This window comes from Hippopotamus amphibius, chromosome 6 (assembly GCF_030028045.1).
Source record: "Hippopotamus amphibius kiboko isolate mHipAmp2 chromosome 6, mHipAmp2.hap2, whole genome shotgun sequence".
NCBI lineage: Eukaryota > Metazoa > Chordata > Mammalia > Artiodactyla > Hippopotamidae > Hippopotamus > Hippopotamus amphibius.
In genome coordinates this window covers 22101934-22125946 of record NC_080191.1, presented here as the reverse complement: position 1 = coordinate 22125946, position 24013 = coordinate 22101934, and the positions used below count along the sequence as shown (strand labels likewise).

At 40.4% G+C, this 24013-nt stretch overlaps 1 protein-coding gene across 1 annotated transcript in view; it reads left to right on the top strand.

The window, feature by feature from the left end:
• Positions 1-1146: 1146 nt before the first annotated feature.
• Positions 1147-24013, top strand: part of LAMA4 (laminin subunit alpha 4) — a 133754-nt gene continuing 110887 nt past the window's right edge. Inside the window, exons 1-2 of the mRNA XM_057738716.1 lie at positions 1147-1280; positions 1393-1739. Coding sequence (XP_057594699.1) covers positions 1545-1739 — 195 coding nt within the window. The 5' untranslated portion in view covers positions 1147-1280; positions 1393-1544. The remainder of the gene's footprint in view (positions 1281-1392; positions 1740-24013) is intronic.

The following is a 24013-nucleotide window of genomic DNA, read 5'->3' as shown; positions in this document are numbered from 1 at the left end:
ATGTCTTATTCTTTCAGAACCTCCCTTTTTAATTCTATAAAAGGAAATAATAGTCCTATTTTGCAAAAATGCTAGGAGGCTTACAAATAACACATGCAAAGTATCTGGCATAGGCTAGGTACAAAATAAATGGCTGCTTTGTTTATCCTTAGATAAAATGATTTTTGTCCTATAAATAGAGCTAAGGACTAAATTTTATTGAAATGCTTTATTGCATGACTGTGAGTGATTTCAAACACCTAGAAATTTACTTGAGTGTCTATGGTTGTCTCACCTAATCTCACCTGAACGTTTTTAATACATGTTTGGGGCTCACGGGAATGTTTAAAGCTCCTTATAAAGCCAATGAATGTAAAGGTACCTATCAGCTGTAGTGGCCACTGACCCCTCCATATGGATACCCCACATAATTGTAGCTCAGCTTCACCCCGAAGTCTTGGGAAGGTTACATGACAGACAGATGTAGTAGGCATGAGATTATAGGCCAAGAGGAAGAGGTTGGGGCTGTGGGCAGTATATTTGACAGGCTCATACACTGCAAGCCTTGTTCCAGGCCCCTTACAAAGCACCTCTTTAGGACGAAAACAAGATGTTCTTTGTAAATAAAAGTTCATGCATTTGAGTAATGAAGTCATTTTCCAGTGCTGCAGTGAAAGATATCCTTCTCCCAAGCCCACTGGGTGAGGACTGTTGGGAGGAAGAGAGTGGCCAGCCCAGCTCCAGGGAAGCTACAAGCACAGAGAGTGCAGCAGCCTGTCTCTAGAACAGAGAAACGCTGCCCAAGAAAGTGGGTGCCCTCCCCCTCTGCCATCTGAGAGCATCCCCCTCCTGCTCAAGCCCCGGAATCCCTTTCCCACCCACTTTCCTGCAAACTAGTGGGGCTGCATAACGATCTACATAAATATAGATAAGACATCTGGCACCTTGGCTAAATAAATAGGAGATGTGAGGAAGCAATCACAAAAGCTGAATATTCATCTGGGGCCCTTTGAGGGGCTCCAAACAGAGGGGAGCGGAGGCCTCCAGGAAAGGCCCGGCCACGGTGTCTGAAAGACCAGCTTGGAGGGGGAGGGCCTGGAAGTGAAGGTAAAAAGGGAGTGGTGAGAATGGGTGTGGGAAGGAAGCCAGGACAGCGCAGCCCTCAGTCCCGACCGCCAGGGACAGGAGGAGGCCGGCGCTCGCGGGGCTCGCCCCAAACCCATCCGCCTCTTGATGCTGAGCTTTAAGCTCCATCCATCTGAACGTTCTTCAGCCAGAGCCTCTGGGGAGAGACAGAGAAAGTGAGAGAAACGGAGGGGGAAGACAGAAAGAGAGACAGAGAAGGAGAGGGAGAGAGAGAAAGGGAGGGGGAAGGCTCTGGCTTACTCTCTCACTCTCCCTTTTTCTATGAAGTTGCTCCCTGGGCTGCCTTGAGTTCCCACATCTGGATACTGCAGACGCAGAGAAGGTAAAATAAGCGAGGCACCGCCAAGCCACAGGAGGGACCGGCGAGGACCAACAGTGGCCGGGCTCTTGGAGGAGCCCTGTCGGATGTCAGCGAAGAGATGGCTTTGAGCGCAGCCTGGTGCACAGTTCTGCCCCTGTGGCTCCTCTGGGGCGCCGCCTGCTCCCGGGCCGCGTCTGGGGACGACAGCGCTTATTCTTTTGACATTGAAGGGAGCTCGGCGGTCGGCCGACTAGACCCGCCTGAGATCAGCGAGGCCCGCGTGGCTCCCGGAAGCTTGCCGCCTGCTACCAAGGTACAGTGCCCCTGCCATTGTCACCCTGCTGGGGCACCTGCGCCCCGTGCTGTGTGTGCCACACTCGTGTCCCCCTCTCCACCCACGCCCCTTTCTCTTCCCCACCCTCCTTGAGAGTTTTACCTGGACTGGGTCAGTTCAGAAACTTGAAATAAAGAGTTTTACTTTGCACATTGGATTTGGGCTTTGTGAGTTGAGAGCTGAGGCTTTGGAACACGTCGCTGTTAAAGCTGGCAAAAGGACTTGTGTCCTGCATACTCTGAGTCAGTAGGCTAGACTCTCACCTGGAGCTGCTGTAGCACATCTGTGACTTTCCACCACTTGTATATCCCAGTAGAGTTATTTTTGTCAAGCCACACCATTTAATGTGTGTGCCCTGTCACTGGCTTCCTGCTCCTCTGTGATGTTAGGACAGTGGGAACAATATTGCAGGACCAATCTTTTGGTCACAAATTAAACAGAAGGTCCTCTGCAACAGGGGAGGGTGAAGGGTGGTTGAGGGCACTAAAGGAGCTCTTAGGAAACTGCAGAGTAGATACCTTAAATAGACACAAGCCATTATATTCCAGAAACAAGAAGTCATGATGAAAGTCAAGCCCCATCCCAAATGTAAAAATGATGGAGATACGTTATTGATGATATGCTTATTCAAAGAGCTGCTGTTTGAATCCCTTGCAAGAGCATTTATGTTGAAAGCATAACCAAAGTGTAGAAATTGGATAAAGGAGGATGAATCCACAGTAAATGATTTAAGAGCCCCCTGAGCCAAAACGGACAGCAGCAGCATGTCCAGTGCGTGGGAGATGCTAAGTAGGAGGAAAATGAAGTCACCTAAGTTCGTGGGAAAGGAAAGAGCAGTTGACCTAACAACACACACACACACACACACACACACACACACACACACCCCCTATAGCTATGGTTACAGCAACCATAGAACCAAAGCAGTTATGTGGATTGAAACCACTTCTAACAAAACTGAAATAGGGATTATTGCTAGTAGTCCTATCAATTGTTAGTATAATGGTAGTTATTAATTACTACTGATAAGATGCATGAAGATGGTGCTTCTCCAGGAGCGAGCCCTACTCATGCTGCAAAATGAGGGGAGGATGGGTAGGGCCAGAGCATACCAGCCCCCACTGTGGTGTGAAATGTAATCCCCATGAGAAAGAGGGGCACGTCTTCTGGTCAACTTTGTACTCATACATGGGGAGAAGCCAGACCAGGAGACACTCCACACAACTGGAAGGCTTCACTTCTCTACAGGCTTGGAATAAACCTCCCGGGGAAGCATTATCTCCACCTGTTGCTTTGAGTATGGAAAGTTCCAGAATGAAATGCCTGACTTAAGAGTAGGATTGCCAGATAGAATACAGGACACCCAATTAAATTTGAATTTCAGATAAACAACAAATAGATTTTGATTATGTCTCAAATATTTCATGGGATGTATTTATACTAAAAAAAATGTTCATTGTTTATCTGAAATTCAGTTTATCTGGGCATCCTGTACTCTTAGCTGCTAATTCTAAAAAGACAGGCACACAAAGCTTTTTGTAACTCTCATCTCGCAAAAAGTAAGAAAATAATTATTTGATTTTTAGGGAACTTTACATTTATTGCTGAAACCCTGAGCAATTTCTTATACACTTGTATGTTCAGTGAAATAATATGAAGGCAGCACAGCAGAGTGTTTTAGATTGCAGGCTTTGCAGTCTGATGGTCCCAAGTTCAAATTTCAGCTTACCTGCTCCTTAACTTGGGTAAACTACAGATGTCCAACCTGCAGATAAAGAAACTGAGGCTTAGATAAGTTATTGATGTCTACTTCATACTTCATACAGTTACTGTGATGAAATTAGATAAAATATATAGAGGGCTTAACACAGTGACTGACATAGTATAAATGCTTTACACATACTAAGTGTTGTCTTTATTATTATTATTAAAAATACATGGATTAAAAAAACCCTTATTTGGGAATATTTCTCAAAACTTTATTTTTATGGTGCTATTTTACTTAATATTGCTTGTCTGTTTCCTTGCAATCAAAAAGAATGCCCTGTAGTGAGTTAAATTTGTAATACTGTCAGAGACTAATAGGTTCAGAATGCCCGTTGAGGCTTTTGGTTTAGGGAAACAGAAAGAAGCGATTAGTCATTCCGGAGGGTCAAAGTATATGATGTAGAAAGGGTGGGACTGGTGTAATTACGTTCCCACTGCATAGTTTCACATAATGCCCCCAGTCAGCCTGCGGTCCCACAGCAATCCCAACGCCCCACCATTCGGGTTTCCCATGCTCTTTATAGCCAGTAAGAAGACCTGGAAGCAAACACATTCTGGAGATTTAATAACATGGTACAATCACTCTACTGAATTGTTTCAGGAGGTTGTATTTTCATCTATAGAGAGAAAGAGAACATGGACTCATACAAGACGTTATTTGTGGGAGGTTCAAGAGGTGGATGGAAGGATAGTCTAAAAATACATTCATTTTATTTGAATTGGATATATATAAATGGTTATTCCTCAATTTTCCTTCAAAGGGAAGGAAGAAAAATATTAAGGCAAGCATGGAGCAGTGGGAGGTGCTAGGCTGACAGCCTTTCTACGGCTCTCCCATGCTCCTCTACTGCAAGACTGGCATCCTCTCCATCCCTGAGCTCTTCCCACTCAGCACAGACTAGGGCACACTGGTGCACAGTGTGAGTTAGAAGAACGAATACATTAAACGTGCACCGAATAAAAGGATCGGAAGCACTGGCTGACCAAGAAGGAAGGCCCCTCCTTTCCTTCTAAAATAAGCACAAACTTCCCCCAGGATGCAGAGAGTTTGAAAAGAGGAGCAAACCTCCCATGAGTATCTCTGTGCTAGTTGGTAGGATTTTCCCACTATCTGCTTTCTTATAAGCATATAATGTACTGAGTCCCTTATTTCTAAGTGTATGGTGAGAACAATGATTCTCAGTAGGTGGAGGAGGGCAAAGGGGAAACTAGGTAGTGTCAAAAAGTGTATTTAGTATTCTAATATTACACATGTAAGAAAAGAGAGTCTTAATTTTTATACACACTACAGCAAGTGAAACTAGGCAGAAGTCTTCTTGGCCAGTATGGAGATGCAGAAGAATGGGAGGGGATGCAGGGTAGGAGACAGGAACAGTCCCCCAGGAGAGGGTATCAGAGTGTCCTTGGGAAGAGTGACATTCTTCTCTATCAAAAAGAAGCAGGAGTTAAACAAGGTCAAGGACACTAGGTTAGAGGTTGACTAAAAGAAACCCTTAGTTGGGAATATTTCTCAGAACTTTATTTTATGGTGCTATTTTACTTAGTATTGCCACATCTCTGTTGTCTATATCCCTCGTGGCTAGAAAGAAGACACCCGGAGACTCAGAAGGAGTGGTGACTCTGCTGGAGGCGCAAAGTGGGAGGTGGTGGAGGGTAACGGTACTGTTACTGCCTTTGGTAGATTACTGAGAAAAATAAGGGAAATAATTGACAATACTGAGCAAACTTCCCTAAGGGGGAAACAAAGAGTTTATCTCCTAATAACCTGACCGGGTTTTGCTGTTGCTGCTCTTAGCTTCCCTCCCAGAAAATTAGTGCCTCGTGGACCACATGCACAAATGTACCTCGCACTAGACAAACTTGCTTGCTAGAAAACAGCACTATGAGCTAAAATAATTCTGAGGGACTTTTCTTCTAGACTCACTTCATGGTTGATCTGTGATCCCGTGCTCCAACACATAGTTAGGTGCCCTGCCACTAAAGGATTGCAGTATGTTTATTAAAACACAGCTTAGATCCCTTTCACTATCTGCTTTCCTTTTCCTTATCTTGCTCCCTTACTTTGAAATAGGCTCTGTAGAATAACATTAAGCCCTCCAGTCACTGGCCTGGGCCATCATTCTGTACTGCTATTCAACAGTGCTGTTGGTAATTTGACACCCCCACCCCCACCCCCACCCCAGCATGCAGTCATTATCACTCACTTAATATCATCCAAAGAGCAGGTTTGGGGTCCTACCGCGTACAGAGTAATAAAGCAGATGCCAGGAGGGACAGAAAGAAAGCAGAGTCACATCCCTACCCTCAAGGAATAAGAATCTAAGAGAAAAATATATACATAGCCACTATATAAAGCAGAATGAATTAATGCTCCGGAAGAGCAGCTATCCGCTAAGTGCCATGAGGGTATGTGGAAAAAGTATTACTCCTGGGCTAGGCCAGGAAGGCACAGCCACCTACTCACCAAACACCAAAGAAGGTTCCTAGGAAACATTATTTTAGAAGGACTGGAATATAGTAACGGTAATAATAATAATAATAATAATAGCATGGCTTATAGATGACACTCATTGAGTATTTACCATGTGCCAGACACTAATCTAAGCACTTTCCATGAGTTACTTCCTTTAACCCTCATAGCAGTTTAATGGGACTGGCATAGTTATTATCTCATTTTGCAAATGTGGAAACTGAGGTACAGAGCATTTGCCCAGGCAACCTGCCTGGTAAGTGGCACAGCTAGGGAGGAGTTTATGAAAGTACGAGGGTGAGTCAAAAATTATCCACACCCCAGTTATATTAAAACTTCTGTAAATTATATAGCCAGAGTGGGGATAATTTTTGACTCACCCTCATAATTTGACTGTGCAAGAATATCTAGGAAAATGTGGTTAGGTAAATAGAACTATCTGTAGGAACAATTTTAGTCAACGTTTGGGAATTTCTTAAAATGAAAATATATAAAATACCATTCAAAGACATTTGTGCAGTGCTTGCTAGATGAGTAGCATAAATTACATGACCTATCTTACGGAATTTATTATAATATCACTGGCAAATAGAGAATTCCATTTACTGTAATTCCAGAGTTCTCAGATTTAACCAGAAGAAATGTTTTTTTAAACTGTGGTATAATATACATAAAATTTATTATCTTAACCATTTTAAGTGACATTAGGAACATTCACCATTCGTCATCACCCGTCGCCATTGGTCACCATCACTACCATCCATCTCCAAAACTTTTTCATCTTCCCAACTGAAACTCAATACACATTAAATAATAATTCCCATTAGCCTTTCCCCAGGCCCTGGCAACCAACATTCTACTCTCTGTTTCTATGAATCTGGTTACTCTAGGTATCTCATGTAAGTGAAATCTATAATATTTGTCATTTTGTACCTGGCTTATTGCACTTAACATAATGAGTTCAAGCATGTATCCAAATTTCATTCCTTTTTAAGGCTGAATAATATTCTATTGTAGGATATCACATTTTGTGTAGATATATCGCATTTTGTTTATCCATTTATCTGTTGATGGACATTGAGTTGTTTCTACCTTTTGGCTTCTGTGAAAAGTGCTGCTATGAACATGGGTCCATAATTATCCATGTGAGTCCCTGCTTTCAGTTTTTTGAGTATATACCTAAACGTGGAACTGCTGATCCTATGGAACAGAGAAAGTTTTAAAACTCAGATTTTTACAGAGGCCAAGCAAAAGATAACTGGGCAGTGAAAGGAAAACATCCTGTGAGTGGAGAGGCCCAAGCAAAAGCAGAGGAAGGGATGCCTCTTCCAGAAGGCACCTACCTCTCAGTGTTGCCAGGCCTTCTGTTTTTTCACCAGAAGACAGAATCTGGATTTCTAAATGAAATTGCTGACTCAGTTTTTTTAATGCCCTGTGGGAAGTACATCTGATGATCCAGTTCAGCCTGAGGACTGTTTATTTGTAGTCTCTGCTTTACGACAGTTGAAATTCACCTTTCTTCAAAGGCATAATGTGGGCACCTAGCCAGACAGATGTGCTATGAATCTAGCTCCCCTACTTTCTAGCTGTTTGACTTTAGGCAAATTAATTCATCTTTCAGAGGCTCGGTCTGTTTGATTTTAAAATGAATACCAATGTATTTGCCTTGCAAGATGTTTGTGAAGTTTAAGTGAAATGATATGTATTAGCTGCCTAACTCAAAGTCTGCCTTCATTCTCTCTTCTCTCCCTCCTCACCCTCTTTCTTCCAGTATCTGTTTTCATCTACCTGCAAGTTCAAATTTGTAGTAACAGTCTATTTTTATCTAAATTTTTACTTATTTTGTAAATTTGATTACTTTCAATTTTTGCTGACCAATTTGCTGATTATCCAACAAGGGAGAAGAGAGAGACTAGTTTAACTATTAAAATCACTGTGTCTCTAATGGTTCTTTAAACATAACCTTGCTCTAGGAATAGGATAATCTGAACAGTTAAGAGAAATGAATGAGTTTTTCCAAATCCCCCCAAAACTAAACAAAAAACTCAGCATGTTTGATATGACAAGGACTATAACCTTTTTTTCCCCTTTCACAGTTAAATTCTCAAATCTGACTTGTCATAGATTCTTGAAGCATATAATGCCAAAAACACTCCTCTCCTTTAGGTTTTTTCCTTGCTCAAAGTAACCATATAAATATAATGATGGCCAGATATAATTCTGAGACATTTGATTGATTAGAAACCATTAAAATCAGATCACCAGTACATGCTTTGAGTTCCAAAACTTAGCATTTCCAAACAATTACTTATGTGTTTTCTAAAGCAAGTAATCTGCTACTTGACTTAAGATGTAATAACCACATAGAAGAATATTTAAATATCTACTCCAGCATTTGCCAAAGAGCAGCATTCTTTTTTCAACTGTTTTTCTTTTTGCTCCTAGCGTGGTAAAGTTAAATTCTGGGAAATGGTTTACTAAAGGGAAGTTTAACCACAGATGTTTGTAATTCCAACTTAAGTTTCCCATCAAAGTCTTAATGAAATTCAGCTGCCAGCAGTTCAGCTCTGAATCTGAGTCTTTTTATCATGAGAAACTTAAGGAAAACAGCATTCCGAGGCTGAATGGTAGTGGGAAAATGTCCATATTCAAGCCCAAATCCTCTACATAAAGGAAAAAAAAATATGCAAAGAAAAAATTCTCTTAAAAAAAAAAAGAAGAAGGGGGTGGTCAGATATACTTTAAGTAACATGCAATAGGGCCCTCTTTTCACTTCTAGGAATTTCTTAGTTTGTGTGTTGTGTTTTGTTGGAAGCTAGAGAGCTAGTGTTTACCTAAATGGAGTGGAGAATCAACATTTATGACTCCATGAGAACCAATGAGTTGGAGAAATCCCATAATATTAACAGCTGCATTAGGCCAAGTCTCTTGGAGACTAGAGCAGTGACATACTACAGCTAAAAGGACACTTGAGCACAGTGCAGACTCTATTAATATTTATTTTGAAATTATGCCCTCCATTATATGGAGTGGCATGATGACTTTAATGGAAATTGAGATGTCTAGACATCAAAGATGTGTTCACTAAAACTCACCTTGGACGTGACTATTACATGCAATACTGTTATCTATTTACAAAGTGAATTGCATCATGGAGCACTGCACTGAGCAGTTCTATAAGCCAAATGTCAATCCAAAGGAATGCATAATATAGACACCAGCAGAAGGCAAGACAAATGTCTAGCAAGCCTTGTACCATGGGATGCCAGGGCTGTAGACCCATCTAGAATCACAGCAAGATCCAGAGCACAAATTCAGGGTTTAAAATCATGGCTGGCTGCTTCTTCCATGGCAGAATTACTCCACAGTGCCTTTCCAGGTTCACAGCCACAGTGTGTATGTCTCCCTTTGATGAACAGTGATATAATTTGACAAGCTAAGCATGCCCTAAGTGTAGCCTCTCCTCCTGCTGATATGCCATGAGTCCTGGGAGCAGCAGAGCAGTTCTGTCATCTGTGCTTCTGTCAATCCCCAGGTCACAGGTGAGGTGATAAATGCCTGTTATTTGGAGACTGAACTGAGCCTGGATGCCTGGAGACAGGCCAGTGTTTCTTTGTGGTGCATGAATAACTGCCTCATTCTATATTGTTCCCTGGGAATTGTTGTCTGTCATGATCAATGCCAGCAGACACCCTGAAATTCCACTCATCAGAGACAAGTCCTGAAGCCTCTGCTGCAGCACAGAATTCAGCATAGAGGAGACCTGTTTGAATGTGGTGGCTATTATTGGATGTATAACTCTATTGGACCTTGCAGTGGTAACCATAAAATCAAAGGGATCATAGGATGTTAGATCTAGAAAGGAAGTTTAGAGATTCAAAGCATCTCATTTTGTAGGTAAGGAAGCTGTGTCTCAGAGGGGTGGGGGTGCTTCACTCAAGGACACAAAGCTCATTAGCAGAAGTACCGGGAACTATGTCATCTGACTTCTAGCCTTATTTTCTTTCAAATTATTTCAATGGACTTAATTGTCCTTAGCTTTAGAACCGGGGATCATTAACTACCATACACACACACACAAAGATATATATCTTTAAGAAAAAAACTGTTTACTTCTAATATTCTATCACTTTACTCTTTCTTGTTTCTAGTTAACCTTAAGTTGAATTATTAGTAGGAGAGTCTCCCAGAATTGAGTAGAGTGGGAAAAGCACTCAACTATGAGTCTGGAACTAACTATTCTGGTTCTTGGCCATGTCACTAACAATCAGATCAGCCTTACTAGTTAAAGGAACCTAGGTAAGTCCCTTTACCTCCTGGGACACTTGAACAAAACCAAATCAAGATTACTTCTAATAACAAAGTTCTATAATTGTCTAATAAACAGGTCAAATTGTAAACTAGTTAAAGGGAAGCTGACCTAAGGAAGAGAATCACTCAGAGTCACAGCTGCTGTCCTAGTTAGAACCCCAAGACTTAGTATCCAGAGCCTGAGGGAAACACAGGGTCCTGATCTGGTGAAGAGGGTGGGATGTGGATGGTTTAATGTGGATGGTTTTCCTGCTTCGAGCAGGGCTGAGGATGGTTTGCAGGACAAAACTGGCCCAGCCATGGACATGAACATTTCCAAGGGGACATGCTCAGGAGGCTTCCCAGCCAGCATCCGGTGCAGACACCTAAGTGTGTCCAATGAATATTAATGGTCTCCCACACCAGGCTTCCTGGGTGCTGCCATGTGCGCTTTCCAGACCCTTCAGAGTGACCCTAAGCATGAAGCTGCACGTGGAAAAGCAGGAAGGATGACAGTGGACGAGAGGAGGGACATAGGGACTCATGTCCATACATCTAACACTTAAGTGACAAGTGACATGTGACAGAGGGTTCAGAGAGAATGTCTTTTCACTCCATGCAAAAGGAAGAGCCAGTGAGAGATTATTGATTCATTATAAACATCAGTTGAAATCACTGCATTACAGTAGACACAATAACACCACCAACTGAGCCTTCATGACAAGGTAAAGAGGACACCTAATTTGGTAGCCTGCTCTAGATTGGGCAGAATGCAACATTTGGAAGCAAATATTTTCAAGGACCTTTTTGGAAGTCAGAATTGCCCGTGTGTGAGGGAACCTGCCCTGGGATGTGAATGACTGTGGGAAGGAGGGGTCGACATGGTAGAGACTCCGAATGTGGCCCAAGGACAACAGCGCCAGCAGCACATGGACCCATGTTGGGAATGCAGACTCCCAGGTCTCACTCCAGAATCTGCATTTTCACCAGATGCCCAGGTTGTTCGCATGCACATTAAAGTATGAGAAGCGCTAGTCTCTTAAATGCAGCTGGACTTAGATTTTAATGGACCTCAGGAAATTGAGAATCCAAAAAAGAGAAGTGTTTTTGACATAATTATAGAGGGCCTAAAATATAAAACCAAATCATGGCTGCATAAGTCTAGTGAGAGAGCTCACAGGCCCACCTGGGTACTAGCCCCCAGCCTGGAAAGGTGTACTTTAGAATAAAAAACAAGCCTCAAAGCGAATTGCTGCTTCAAGGCATCTGGAGGAGCTGAGAAGGTAACATTACTTCCTGAAACCCTGGCCTGCACATAGTAGGTGTTCAGGAAGGGAATTTAAAGAAAGACATGAATAATAATAATATTTTTTAATGTTTATAAAAATGCTTAGAGGATATCAAACAAACAAAAGACAGACATGAAATCATAAGGAAGATTCCTACTCCCTCCTGCTCTCAGCACATACAGCCTAGAAACAGGACCACTGGAGACTCTGTGTCCTTGAGGGGAAGGGAGTGGAGACGGGAAGAATTTACTCGTGGAATCTTCTTGAAAACAGGGTGTTGCCGGACTCAGGAAATAATGGGATTATAATGTTTCTCTTGCTAACAAGGGAGGCTTTCTAATTGAGGATAATGTGTCTTAGGGGAGTGAGCAGTGTTGTCTCTGGCCTAAACTAGAAAGATACTTGATAAGATATATGAAAGAGCTAGTTCTCCAAAATGAAAATTGCCAAGGCTAGTCCTCCAGCTGGAACTTTTTTAGAGGGATTGAGATTTGCAGGAAAGTGCTCTTGAGACAGGGTCTCTGCCTCCTCCTGCATGAGCGGAGTCTTCTCATTCTCCTGGCCGATCCCAGGTCTCCTTGATGCAGCCTCAGCCCTGAGAGGGCCCCTTGTTATTTTATAACAGCCTTACAGGGCAGCTGTCATCCTTTTGATTTTAAAGCCTAACCACCTGCTTAGCTTTGCTGTTTCCTAGGCATTGTTTGAGGCACTCTATGTGCATTATTAATTTTGCTCATAATGTAATGAGGAAGGCACTACTAATAGCGCCATTCTACACATGAGAAAACTGAGTCATATAGAAGTTGAGTAATTTACCCAAGAACACAGCTTAGGGAATCTGGCTCCAAGTTCTTAATCTCTGTCCTATAAATGACCATCTAACATCTGTTTCTAAATCTCAGCGTGTCAGCTAACAAGGGTCCCCAGTATCATCCAAGAATGCCAGAGTGGTCTTAGTAGCTGATAAATCTATTTAAAGAACATTTAAATTAGTAGTATGTTTATACTTTTGTTTTTCAAGTTATAAAGTCACTCTATCATCTCAATAACGATAGGAAGTTCTTCTTTAGGCATAACAGGAATAAAGATTGACATAATATCTGAATGTATATGTATTTATGTATCTCCAACTATGCTAAGCGTTAGTCATTTCAGTGGAATCCTGAGTTTACATTAGGGACCTACAACTTAAAAGAACTTGATAGAAGGCTAAAGAAAGAACTTGAACTGTAGTAAAAGCAGGACCTTGGGGGAAATGATTAGACAAAGTGTGTCAATCATAGAAAAACTGAGTGAAGACTTAGAAATGGTTTGTCTTTTAAAATTTTTCTCTGTAAATCACAATATGGAAATAAAGGGAGTTTAGCAACTGAAAGGATTCAAGTCAGACCTAAAAGACACATAGGCTGTTAACGTCTTTCCTAGAAATTTTCAAGCACTATATAAAACAACATGTCTGAAATAAGTGAGTTATTCTTTCAGCTCACAGTGATTTCGAGCTGAGAGGAACCAGGCAAGGCATCAGTGATTCCATCTGGAACAAACCCAGGTAGTCTCTGCCTTCCTGGACTAGGAGGATAGCTCTGCTAGCAGTCACCTGTGGAGTCTGTTAACCTGGGAGAAGGGAAGGTGTTACACCAGTGGTCCCCCAGGTTGTCATGCCCAAGAATCTCTACTGCTTCTCCTAGCCTCAGGTTTTGAAATGTTTTGCTTACTGTATTGCTTTGCTAGTGCTGCCATAATGTTATACAATAGACTGGGAGATTTAAATAACAGACATTTTTTTCCTCACCTTTCTCGAGGCTAGAAGTCTGGAATCAAGGTGCTGTCAGGGTTGGTTTCTGACAAGTGCTCTCTTCCTGGATTGTACATGGCCATCTTCTCTCTGAGTCCTCACATGGCCTTTTTCTTGTGCACATGCAGAGAGAGAGAGAGAGAAATCTCGTCCTCTTTTATAAAAACACCGGTTCTATCAGATTAAAGCCTTTCCCTTATGATCTCACTTAATCTTTACTACCTCCTTCTATGCCCTACCTCCAAAAACACTCATATTAGGCATAGAACTGCAACATATGAATTGGGACTGGGGGAGGGGTGTACAACTGAGTCTGTAACACCTACCAAGGGAAGTGTGGTAAGCAGTAACACTTTTTTTGATGAGGCAAAGTAATTTATAATAGCAAAAGAGAGCTTCTGATAAAATTGTGTTATCACTCTGTACTAACCTCAGCCAAAAGCAAAAACAAACACAAAAATTTAACATTTCATTTTAATTGTATATTTTTATGAGCATGTCACAATTAATTTTTATTAGATATTTTGAAATATGGAGAATAGTATATTCGGCCCTATATTGCCACCTTGTATTCCTTAGGTGTCCAGCGACACTTGATCAGCATTAATATTTTTAGTCTCTTATTTTAAAAAGGTACCTACTACCTCAGCAAGTAACCAAGAGTGTCATACAACTAAATTGGTATGCTATCAAAAGTCTTAGACAGTTTAGAAGGAATGTATGTTCACTCCTGGTGGGGAGTTCACAAGTGACTTCAGGGAAGAGGTGACATTTGAGTTGAATCTTTAAGATTGAGGAAAATTCAAGCTGAGGGCATAGGATAAGTAAGGTCAAAAGACACAGGGTTCTTCTGGAAGGGAATATAGTCCCAGTTGGTGGGACTGGACAACAGGGAGCCACTGAAGATTTCAGAGCAGAAAAGAAGCTCAATGAGAATTTTTCATCAACATTAATCTGGACATGGGCTATTGGATGGATTGGGCAGTAGGCATCAGAGAGCATGGAATCAGGGTAACTTATAGCATGTATTGGTCCAGGAGAGAGTAAGAAGGGTCTGGATTTAGATGGTAGCCATGGTCTGGAAAGGAGAAAACAGACACCGGGGTCATTGCAGAGATTCTATCAGATGATTTGCCATGTTTTGGAGAGCGAGGACGACAGAGAAGTCAGAGGTGCTGCTACTGTTTGTAGAAATGTATTACATCATGGGAAAAATCTCCTTAGAGACCTTTGAAACAAGACCTACGACATCAGTGGCTTTCAAGCTGAGGCTTCATGGAAATGCCTTGCCTCAGGTATAACTTGGGGTGAGGAAAGCTGAGCAGCAAGAAGTAGGGACTCCGATTCCTTCAACCAGTGCATCTTTTTTATCTGTTTTATAGATGAATTCTACATGAGATTTCCCTGGGGAAAAAGGAATTCTCTGCTCCACAATGTTTGAGAAACATGATGCTGGGGGCTTCTAAAATATTGTAAATCATGACAGGTCTCCAAAATATTGCCCCCAAATCTCGTTCAATCAGTGCACCCTAGGCAGTTTCTCAGTGTTATACACACCTGCCTCTGGGCCAGTGCGTATTCCTGATTATACAGAGCTGCTGGTGCTCTGAGTACCTCTGCTGCAGCTCCAAACACAAGTTAGAAATCTCTAAACAATTGGTGCTCTCCTGAGAGATGTCTTTACCCTTCCTGTTCCCTGTCTGAGGATATTTTTGGCCCTTTCCTAGGAAATTAGGAAATTCCACTTTTGTCTCAGTTATTACCTGGAAGTGCTGAGGGAAACAGCAAAGGAGTTTTGGAAAGTTTTGGAGGGTGGTAGTGGGTAGAACAGATAAGTGGTATCTTTCAGTTCTTACAGGAACAGTCAGCTGTTTGTACGGTTCTTATTTTTCTAGACCAATTATTTCATCATTATTAACATTATCTTATCCTAAAATCTAAACCACAGTTTCTCACCTACACCCTGACCAAAAAAGATCGCTCTTAGTCTTACTTTCCCCTCCCTCAACACCCATCTTCAGTCCTTCATCTCCGAAGGCCAAAATGCTTCCACTATGAATGTCTATTAAAAGGGAGAAAATAAACATCTAAAACTGTATTTTATCTTTTTTTATTTGAACAAAAAAAGTGACACCTTGAGCATTTCACAGTGTCATTAAGGCAAGCTGCCACTTATTTGATTTTGCTTTATGACATATATTCAGAACACTGAGACAGAACTGATCTTCTGATAAATTAGAAAAGCTTCGTATATATCTCAACCCAAGTTTAAAGAGCACAGCTTTCAAAAAGCTATTGATGTTGGACAAATGTTATTTATAACTGAAAAATGTTGGAATTTCCAGTGAGTACTAACTCAGTTGAAAAACGTTAATACTTTAAAGCTCCCATGATTTACAAGGTATATTCACACATATTTCCACCTTATTCCTTATGACTATCTTACAAACCAGGCAGGCCACTGGTAATTAATCTAATTTATATAAACGTGGAGTTGTTAAATAATTTGCCCAAAGTTTCATATCATGGAACCAGTATGGAACAGCAGGAAGGTTTATAGAATTCTAGACTGTTAGGGTGGGAAGAGCCTAGAAAGCAGTGTGCCACTAATGTCATTGAAAGAGGAGGAAACTGGAGCCAGAAGTTGTCACTTCCTCAAGGTCCCACATCAGACTTCTAGAACTGGAACCAACCACGTTTCCTGACTCTTGTCCGCTTGTCCTACTGAATCACACCACAGATGCCATCACCAGAACAAATAATAGAGGTGAGGAACACCTTGTGATCTGTGTGTTGGGATATTAAACAGGTTGGATCAGACAAGAGCATACCCACGTTTACCTTCTTGTTATGACTTATGTCACCCTCTGTGCCTTAGTCCCAAGTAGTTTAACTACTAAAATATTAGAAGTTCTCTTGGCCTTTTGGTCAGTATATTTATCCCAATTTTGAATTTAATTTATAATCACACTATTCATACCTCTTCTTTCATTTCAAGGAGTTTTGCTCTGGCCCCATATGGCTACTGACCCCTTAAATTATGCTTTCAGCACCTATACTTAAAAAGAAAGCTTTCAAGTGCACTAAGATTTCAGAATTTCCGGCTAGAGTTTTCTGATGGTCATATAAAAATAAACAACACATCCTGGATCTTAAAAGGAAGAAAGAAAAAAAGATCTATTTCAAAAATGAACAATGACCCTTTTGTTTTAAAACAATTGAAGAACTAAGTTTAAAAATTCCCAGACCACGTTATGTCTGCTTCTCCCCCTGCACACAGTCATCATTCAGGTTTCCACATGACTTTAAGAAACTTCCCTATCATGTAGCAAAACAACTGCAACATGAGAAATTAATGAAGAAAATTAAATGTGTGCTGGCACCAAAGTGGTCTACTCTGGCAGTTGTACCCCATTGTGACTGCCCCAACCTGCTTTATAACAGTTCTGAGTTTCAGCATCTCCATTTTTATTTGTGCAGCCTTCTCACTGCTGATTTCAAAGCCAAGTCCCCGCACCCCCACCCCCCACCTTCTAATAACAAGCTTTTCAAAGACAATCTACCAATTCCCATTAGAATTATAGTTAGTAAAATCCAGGGACTGCCCCAGGAATAGCATCTGCTTAGATGTGCGCTGAGTCTAATAGAGGATAAGAAATAAGGAAGATATCAGGGGTTGGGGCAGCCCCATGTGGTCAGCAAAATAGGAAGGTCTTTGGGAGGCAGAGCAGTTCTAATCTGCTGCACACTCAATGGTTCACTTTCAAAATGGCAGGCACCATCATCCCTTTTCTCTCCCCTGTTCTTTGATGTAAAGAGGATCCTCGGTATGGTGAAAGTAATACTGTATTTAAGGAAATATAAATATCTTTGTAAGATCACAGTAATAATCTTAATGGGGGAAGGATAATACTCTTTGTAAGGTGCTTAAAACCTCTGGGTTTTATTAAGGGCCTTGGCTCTTCCTACTCTCAAAGAGTATTTGTGATTATTTTGGCAGGTGAAGCACATTTTTCCTGTGACCTGTGCTTTTGGACCTGCAATATATCAGAATGTTCAGTGGAAATAAGCATTTTTTTTTCTGCAGAACATCTTTTTGTCTGCTCTTCCATTCACCTGTTTTGAAAGCTAACAAGTGTTGGACCCTCGTTTTAATTTTAAGTCATTGTATCTTCATCTCAGATTATCTAAACTGTTTTGATTTTCCTTTGATTACAATCTCTCTTTTTTCAATCTGCTAACATAAATTCATCTAGAAAATGTGCTTTCTCCTCAAAGTCATGAGTCAGCATGGATTTCCTTGGAACTTAGTTCACATCATCTAAGAAATTTACAAACTTTTAAAAAGGAGAAAAAACTGAAAAAGCAGTTGAAGCTTTAAATGAGGATAGATTTTTGCTCTATTTCAGCAGTTCAGTGACTGGGCTATAGACAGTAAAAATCAAGTGCACCAGATTCTTGCTTTAATTATTGAGAGATTCTCAGTCAATTCAATCAATCTTGTAGCTACTGAGAGAGCCACGCAACCAAGTATTCCTATTACCAATATTTGCTCATCTCACTTTGGGTAAAATGCATTAGAGAGCAGAATGAAAGAGGATGAAATAACAATATTCTCTTCTTACAGTTGAATGGCATTATCCCTATGTACAAGTTATGACTTGCAAATTATTGTCAATTCCAAACTCCTAACTTTTAAGCCACATGATAGTCCCTTATGGGATCCTGGTGACCACAAAGAATTAATGAGGCTTCTAGACATACCTAACACTTAGTTCAGGGATTAGGGCATGCCTCCAGTATTATCTACAATGTGTGGACAGAGAGTGCTATCTCCATGTGAGTATACTGTAAGCCAGAAGATTGCTGAAGACATCACATGAGTTTAATCACTGATATTAAACTAATCCTTCCAAAGAAGATCACAGAAAGTAGAAAAAAAAAGTCAGTCCATCTGGTGCCTTTTATTGAAGTAGATTATGGGGCTGGTGGGGGTGGGGAAGGATGCCTAGCTTAAGGAGTAAAACAACAAATGGAATATAAGTTTGAGCCTCTCTGCCTTATGGGAACTGACTGAAAAACGCCCTATTTTCCAGCCTTTCAGCCTCAGCTTTCTCTTCCAAGAAAATCCTGCAAAAAATGCCACCTCCTCTGAAGAACCATTCTTGATCCACCCACCTGCCATGTTAAAAGTAATTTCCCCTTCCTCTTTACTCTCTCAGCATTTCTCTGTACCTCTCCTGTATTATGATTCTTAGCACTTTCTACCATATACTATAGTAAGTTACATATGCACCTTAAATGCCCCCATTTAAACTCCTGGAGGCCAGCAGTGTCCATGATTCATCTTCTGATTCCCCAAATTGACTGGCCAAGTGCCTTCAGTATAATAGTTGCTCAAGAAAGTGGTTCATGCATTCTTTATTTGTTAAATGCCTGCTTTGTGCCACACCCTAAACTGGGCCCCGGGTAAACAGTGCTACGTGAAACAGAGAGACAGAATGAATAAATGACCATACAAAATACTGAAAGCCAAAACAGTGCTGAGTTTTCTGTTTGTGGCAGTGTCCATTCTGACATAATCCTGTCATATATTCCTGATGAACAAATCAGCATTCAGCTTGACATCAACAATGAACCATGACATCCCTAGGCTGTTCATTCCAGGGTTCCAGGAGCTCTGCGCTACAGGCGAGAATGCCTTTTAAGCTAAAAGCTTTGTCTTTCCCACTGTATATGGAAAAATTGACTATGCACTTTCATGGAGAAGGTCTAGCTAAGAAATGTTTATATTGGAACAAGCCCCATCTCTAAATCTGGGCTTGTTGCTGAATGGTATTTTGTTTCCTTGGATCAGGGAAGGGGTCTGGAAACATCTGTAACTAAAGTATTGTTTTAAAATCAGCACAATTTTTCCCCCTCAAATGACAGATAACAAAATTACTTTAAATCAAACACTCTCAGCCTTCCTCATCCATTTCCTTTCATAAATGTGTATTATTTTGCTGTCATTAAAACAGCAGTGCAGAGAATAGATCTGCAGCACTTGAGGCATTGCCATCTCCTTTGTAGTCATTTTCTTTCACTTTATTTGTGTACTTTACCTTTGCTTTTATAAACATGCTCTAAGAGAATAACTATCTGGATCAAAACAGTAATTTAGGGGCAAAATTTAAAAGCTACAGATAATATCAGATTGTAAAGTGATTCTGAAACTACCCTTCAGAATTTTTACTAAAAGGAAAATGTGCAGGTTATTTATACCATTTATCAATGTAAAATTGAATGAAATATTTAGAAATTAAATAATATTTTACAAAAATCACAAAATAAAATTTTAGGGGAGGGGAGTTAGGGAGAAAAATTTTAGGAAATAATCCCAAATAACATGAAAAGAATGGAAATTCTGTACCAACTTTGAATCTCATTCATGTTCTAAAAATAATAGAACTTATGAAGAGTTCATGATATTGTAGTTAAAATTTTGTTAGTATAGATTTACCACTTGTTGGAAAAGTTTTTCTGTTGTTATTTTAATTAGCTCCCCAGACTGAGGAGCTAAATGTTCAGGATGGTAACTCACTTGCCTTGCTTTCTGTAAGCAGTTGGTGTTTGATATATTTGTTCATTTATGAACTGTTTGAAAATAGCTCTGTCATCAGCACCCCTGAACAGACCACCATTCTGAAATACTTCAGTCGTGGCCTGAAGATTCATTCTCCTGAGCCTTTTGGATGCTTGACACATAGTTGACTTGACATAAAGTATGTGTTTAATGAATTCTACTGCTCCTACTTTACAAATAAGAACAGTTGGGGAAAGATCTCATTGTCATTTGCCTCAATAAAATTTGTCTTATAAAATACATCAAAGGCAGCGTGTAGGTTCAATTTACAATCCTAAGTTTTGAGCCAGTCACAAACCCTCTGTGGGATCTAGCCTCTCTCAGTGTTGAAGGACAAAGGTGTTGGTTTCATGGCCCAGTCAAAATTGTAGTGATGGTATTTTACTGGTACAATTTATAGGTCATAGTTTTCCTGTTAGGTGGGGCCAGACCTATGTCAAGCTGTCAAACATTCTGCCTAACCAGACATCTGCTTCTGATTCATAAGGGAAACACCTGCATACCCGCTAGTGTATATTACACAAAGGGGCATCCTTTCCTGAGGCCCATTGTTAGATCCCTCAAATGAAACAAGGGAGGTGTCAGGGACAGCTGGATGTCATACAACCAGCTTCTAGTAAGAGTTGACTGCTCTAATGAGTAATTCCATTATTTACTGCCATCTATTTCTATTTGCACTACATGGAAACTGTTAAAAATTGAAACACCAGCTATAAATTATTATATTTAAATTACAAATAATTGCCATATGCCAAATCTAGTAATTACAGAGGACTGATGGGCAATGTTTCACATCTCAACTGAGCCACAAACAGAGCAAATCTCAGCAAGATTTAAAAAGTGTTCTCCCCCCTCACCTGCCCCACTTCTCCATCCCATCCCACCCTACTGCCTCACCCTCATGCCTGGGGAGTGGTAGTCAGACCTTTTCATGATGATGGCACTCACCTGTGAAATAAGGGAGACAGTACAAGTGGAATAACTTTAATGAGATTCTTGATAATCTGATGACCGTGAGCAGAGCTGATTTTTATCCCAGATAGGCCTGGGAAAGGCAGAGGTGGACAGTATGGGCCTGTCTGCAGCCCCAGACCAACCCCCACGATTCTCAGCCTCACTGTTTTCATCATCATCAGAAAGTGTAGTTTAGTGGAAGGCACGCTAAGGGGGGTATCAACCTGCTCTATATACATGACTTTAGATGAGTCCCTTACTTTGCTAGGTTGCAGTTTTCCAAACTTTAAATGAGAAGTTAGATGAGTGAACCACCAAGATCCTTGGCAGCTCTGGAATCCTGTGATTCTGCAGTGCCAAGGTATATTCGCTACATATTCATCAAGCACCTCCTATGCAAGGCACTGAAGATACAGTGACAAGTCAGACAAATCCAGATTCTGTTCTTGGGGACTTAAGTCTTCTGAGGAAGAAAGACAATGAACCAGTAACTTCAGGTGTCATTGCTGAGTTGTGTCACATAAAGAAAGACTTATAGCTCACTGAAGAGCTACCAGTTAACACAGATAACCCTGGCACAGACACATCCAAAAGGAAGGGAGGAAACTAATAGCTACTGAACCCCTTCTGTACCTTTCCATTGGACTTTAAATGCACAATATTAGTCGATACTCACAACTACTCTAAGAGATAATATGGTGATCACTCCCATTTTTTTCAGAAAGGGAAACTGAGACCTAGCATTAAATAAGCCAGGCAAGGTTACCCAGTAGTAGAACTGGAACTGGAATCAAGACCTCATGCTTTCCACTGCTCCAAGCTGTCTCCAGAGGATGTAACTACAGGGAATTATGGCTTCTGTAAGAAACAGATTGTAGTGCACGACATCAATGCACATAGGAGATAAAATGGTGATGTCTAGAAGCTGAGGGTATCCTCAATGCAAGCATATTTGGAGGAGAAATTGATTCATTCACTCAGCAAATAATTACTGAACTGAATGGCTACCAGGTTCATGGTTGACAAATCAGAACTTGAACATGGATGTACATGTGTGCACTTCTTAAAATGCCAACGAGTAGATTTTCAACATATTCTGACAATTTCTGGTGCAAATTCGAAAGAAAAATTACCTAAACAGATGTGCTACAGGGTAGGGGGCAGGGGGAGGATTTGTAAGCTGTTGGAAGAATAAGGGAAAAAAAGAGGGATAGAGAGAACACATTCGAAAAGAAAATTTCCCTCTACTTATGAAATGCTCTTAATCTTCTTAACCATTAATTGACTACAATTATATTGAGAAACCTATCAAAATTGATACTTAAAAGGGATCCCACCTTTGAATACAAACTCTTATCTATTTGGATTCCCTAAAAATATGCTCTATCAACTGAACAGGGGAAATTTTCCCAGATTGTTATAAATTGTGAAAGAGGAGTCCAAATATGTGAAGTGCAATCCATCTTTAGATGGTGCAGCTTCAGCTTCCAGATGAATAGAAGTCAATTTGCTAGCTCTTTTCAGTCCATTACCGGTTACTCCAAAAATATTTGTAAACCATCTCACCTGGACTTTAACATTTGAGTTTCTCAGTCATTGGAAAATCGAAGTTTTGTGCACTATTCTGAGACTCTTTTGTCTCTGCCTTAAATTAGTAAGTCTATTTATTGTAGTTGAATAAATAAGCACCCTAAAAGTCCTCCAGATTGCACAGGTAGCCTAGGACATGTAGCTTTACCTATAGAATAAATTAATTAGTGGAAATCAAATTAAGTAGTCATTTAAACATTTTAGAAGAACCTAAAAGCTGGTATATGTTTTAACTGAGACAGACATACAGACATGTGAAAGGCTTCTACAGGGGATGAGGTAGCTACTAGCTGTATGATAAAAAACAAAGGAAGAACAAATTAAGTAAAGAATGTTCTTCTGCTTATTTTTTTTAACTGTGTGTAATGATAATGGTATATAAAATGAATAACAAGGAAGTTAGGGAAATTATACACAAGCAGCTGAATCTATTGTCATGACCACATTAGTCACTTCCTAGAGATGATGTTTTAGAGACCTCACCAGGTCTAAACATGGAAATCCAACAGCCACCGAACATAAGTGGGATTTTTTCTTTTCTTTCTTTCTTTCTTTTCTTTCTTCCTTTCTTTCTTTTCTTTCTTCCTTCCTTTTTTTTTCCTTTCTCTCTTTTTTCTCTCTTTTCCTTCCTTCCTTTCTCCCTTTCTTTCTTTCCTTTTCTTTTTTTCTTTCTTTCTTTTTCTTTCTCTCTCCCTCTCTTCCTCCCTTCCCTTCTTTTTCTTGCTTTTTCATGAGCATTTGTATCCCCTCCATGTATCTTAAGAAATAAAATATTGCCAATACAGTTAAGCCCATATATCCTCAATCTCATTCTTTTCCTTTACCCTTAAATTGCCTGATTTCTTAAGTTCCCATTTATTTCTTATACTTTTCTTTATATGCATGTATCCCTACACAATGTATAACACAAAATTATTTTGCATGTTTTAAAATACAGTATAAATATCCTACTGTTTCTAATCTGCAGCTTGCTTTTTTCCCTAATATTATTTTTAAAGATTCATTCATGGAGAATGAATGGAGATCGTCACTTGTGAGATTTGCCAAATTTCTCTCTAAAGTTTTTACATGACTTTCTCTCTCTTGGTTCATTCTTTACAGGTTCAAATCCATTTTTTTCAACTAACATATTTTCAGCATCTACTTGCTATTTGTTAATCATTCTGATAGGTGATAAGGAAACAAAGATGAATAAGACACTATCCCTGTTCTCAAGGAGCTCACAGTGATTTCAAGGAGGCTGGAGTGTAAATTTAAACTTGCAATAGCATGTTCCATGTGCTCTAATGAGGTGTGTGCAGAGAGCCATGTGAACACAGGGGAAGAGCAACTGAGTCTGAGACCAAAGAAAGGATTCATAGGTGATGGAGAGGAGAAAGGCATCACAAGACCCTTTGCACAGTATGTGCAAAGTCAAGATGGTCAAGAGAATGGTATGTTGGGGGAGGAGGGAAATATGTAGTTTAATTAGAG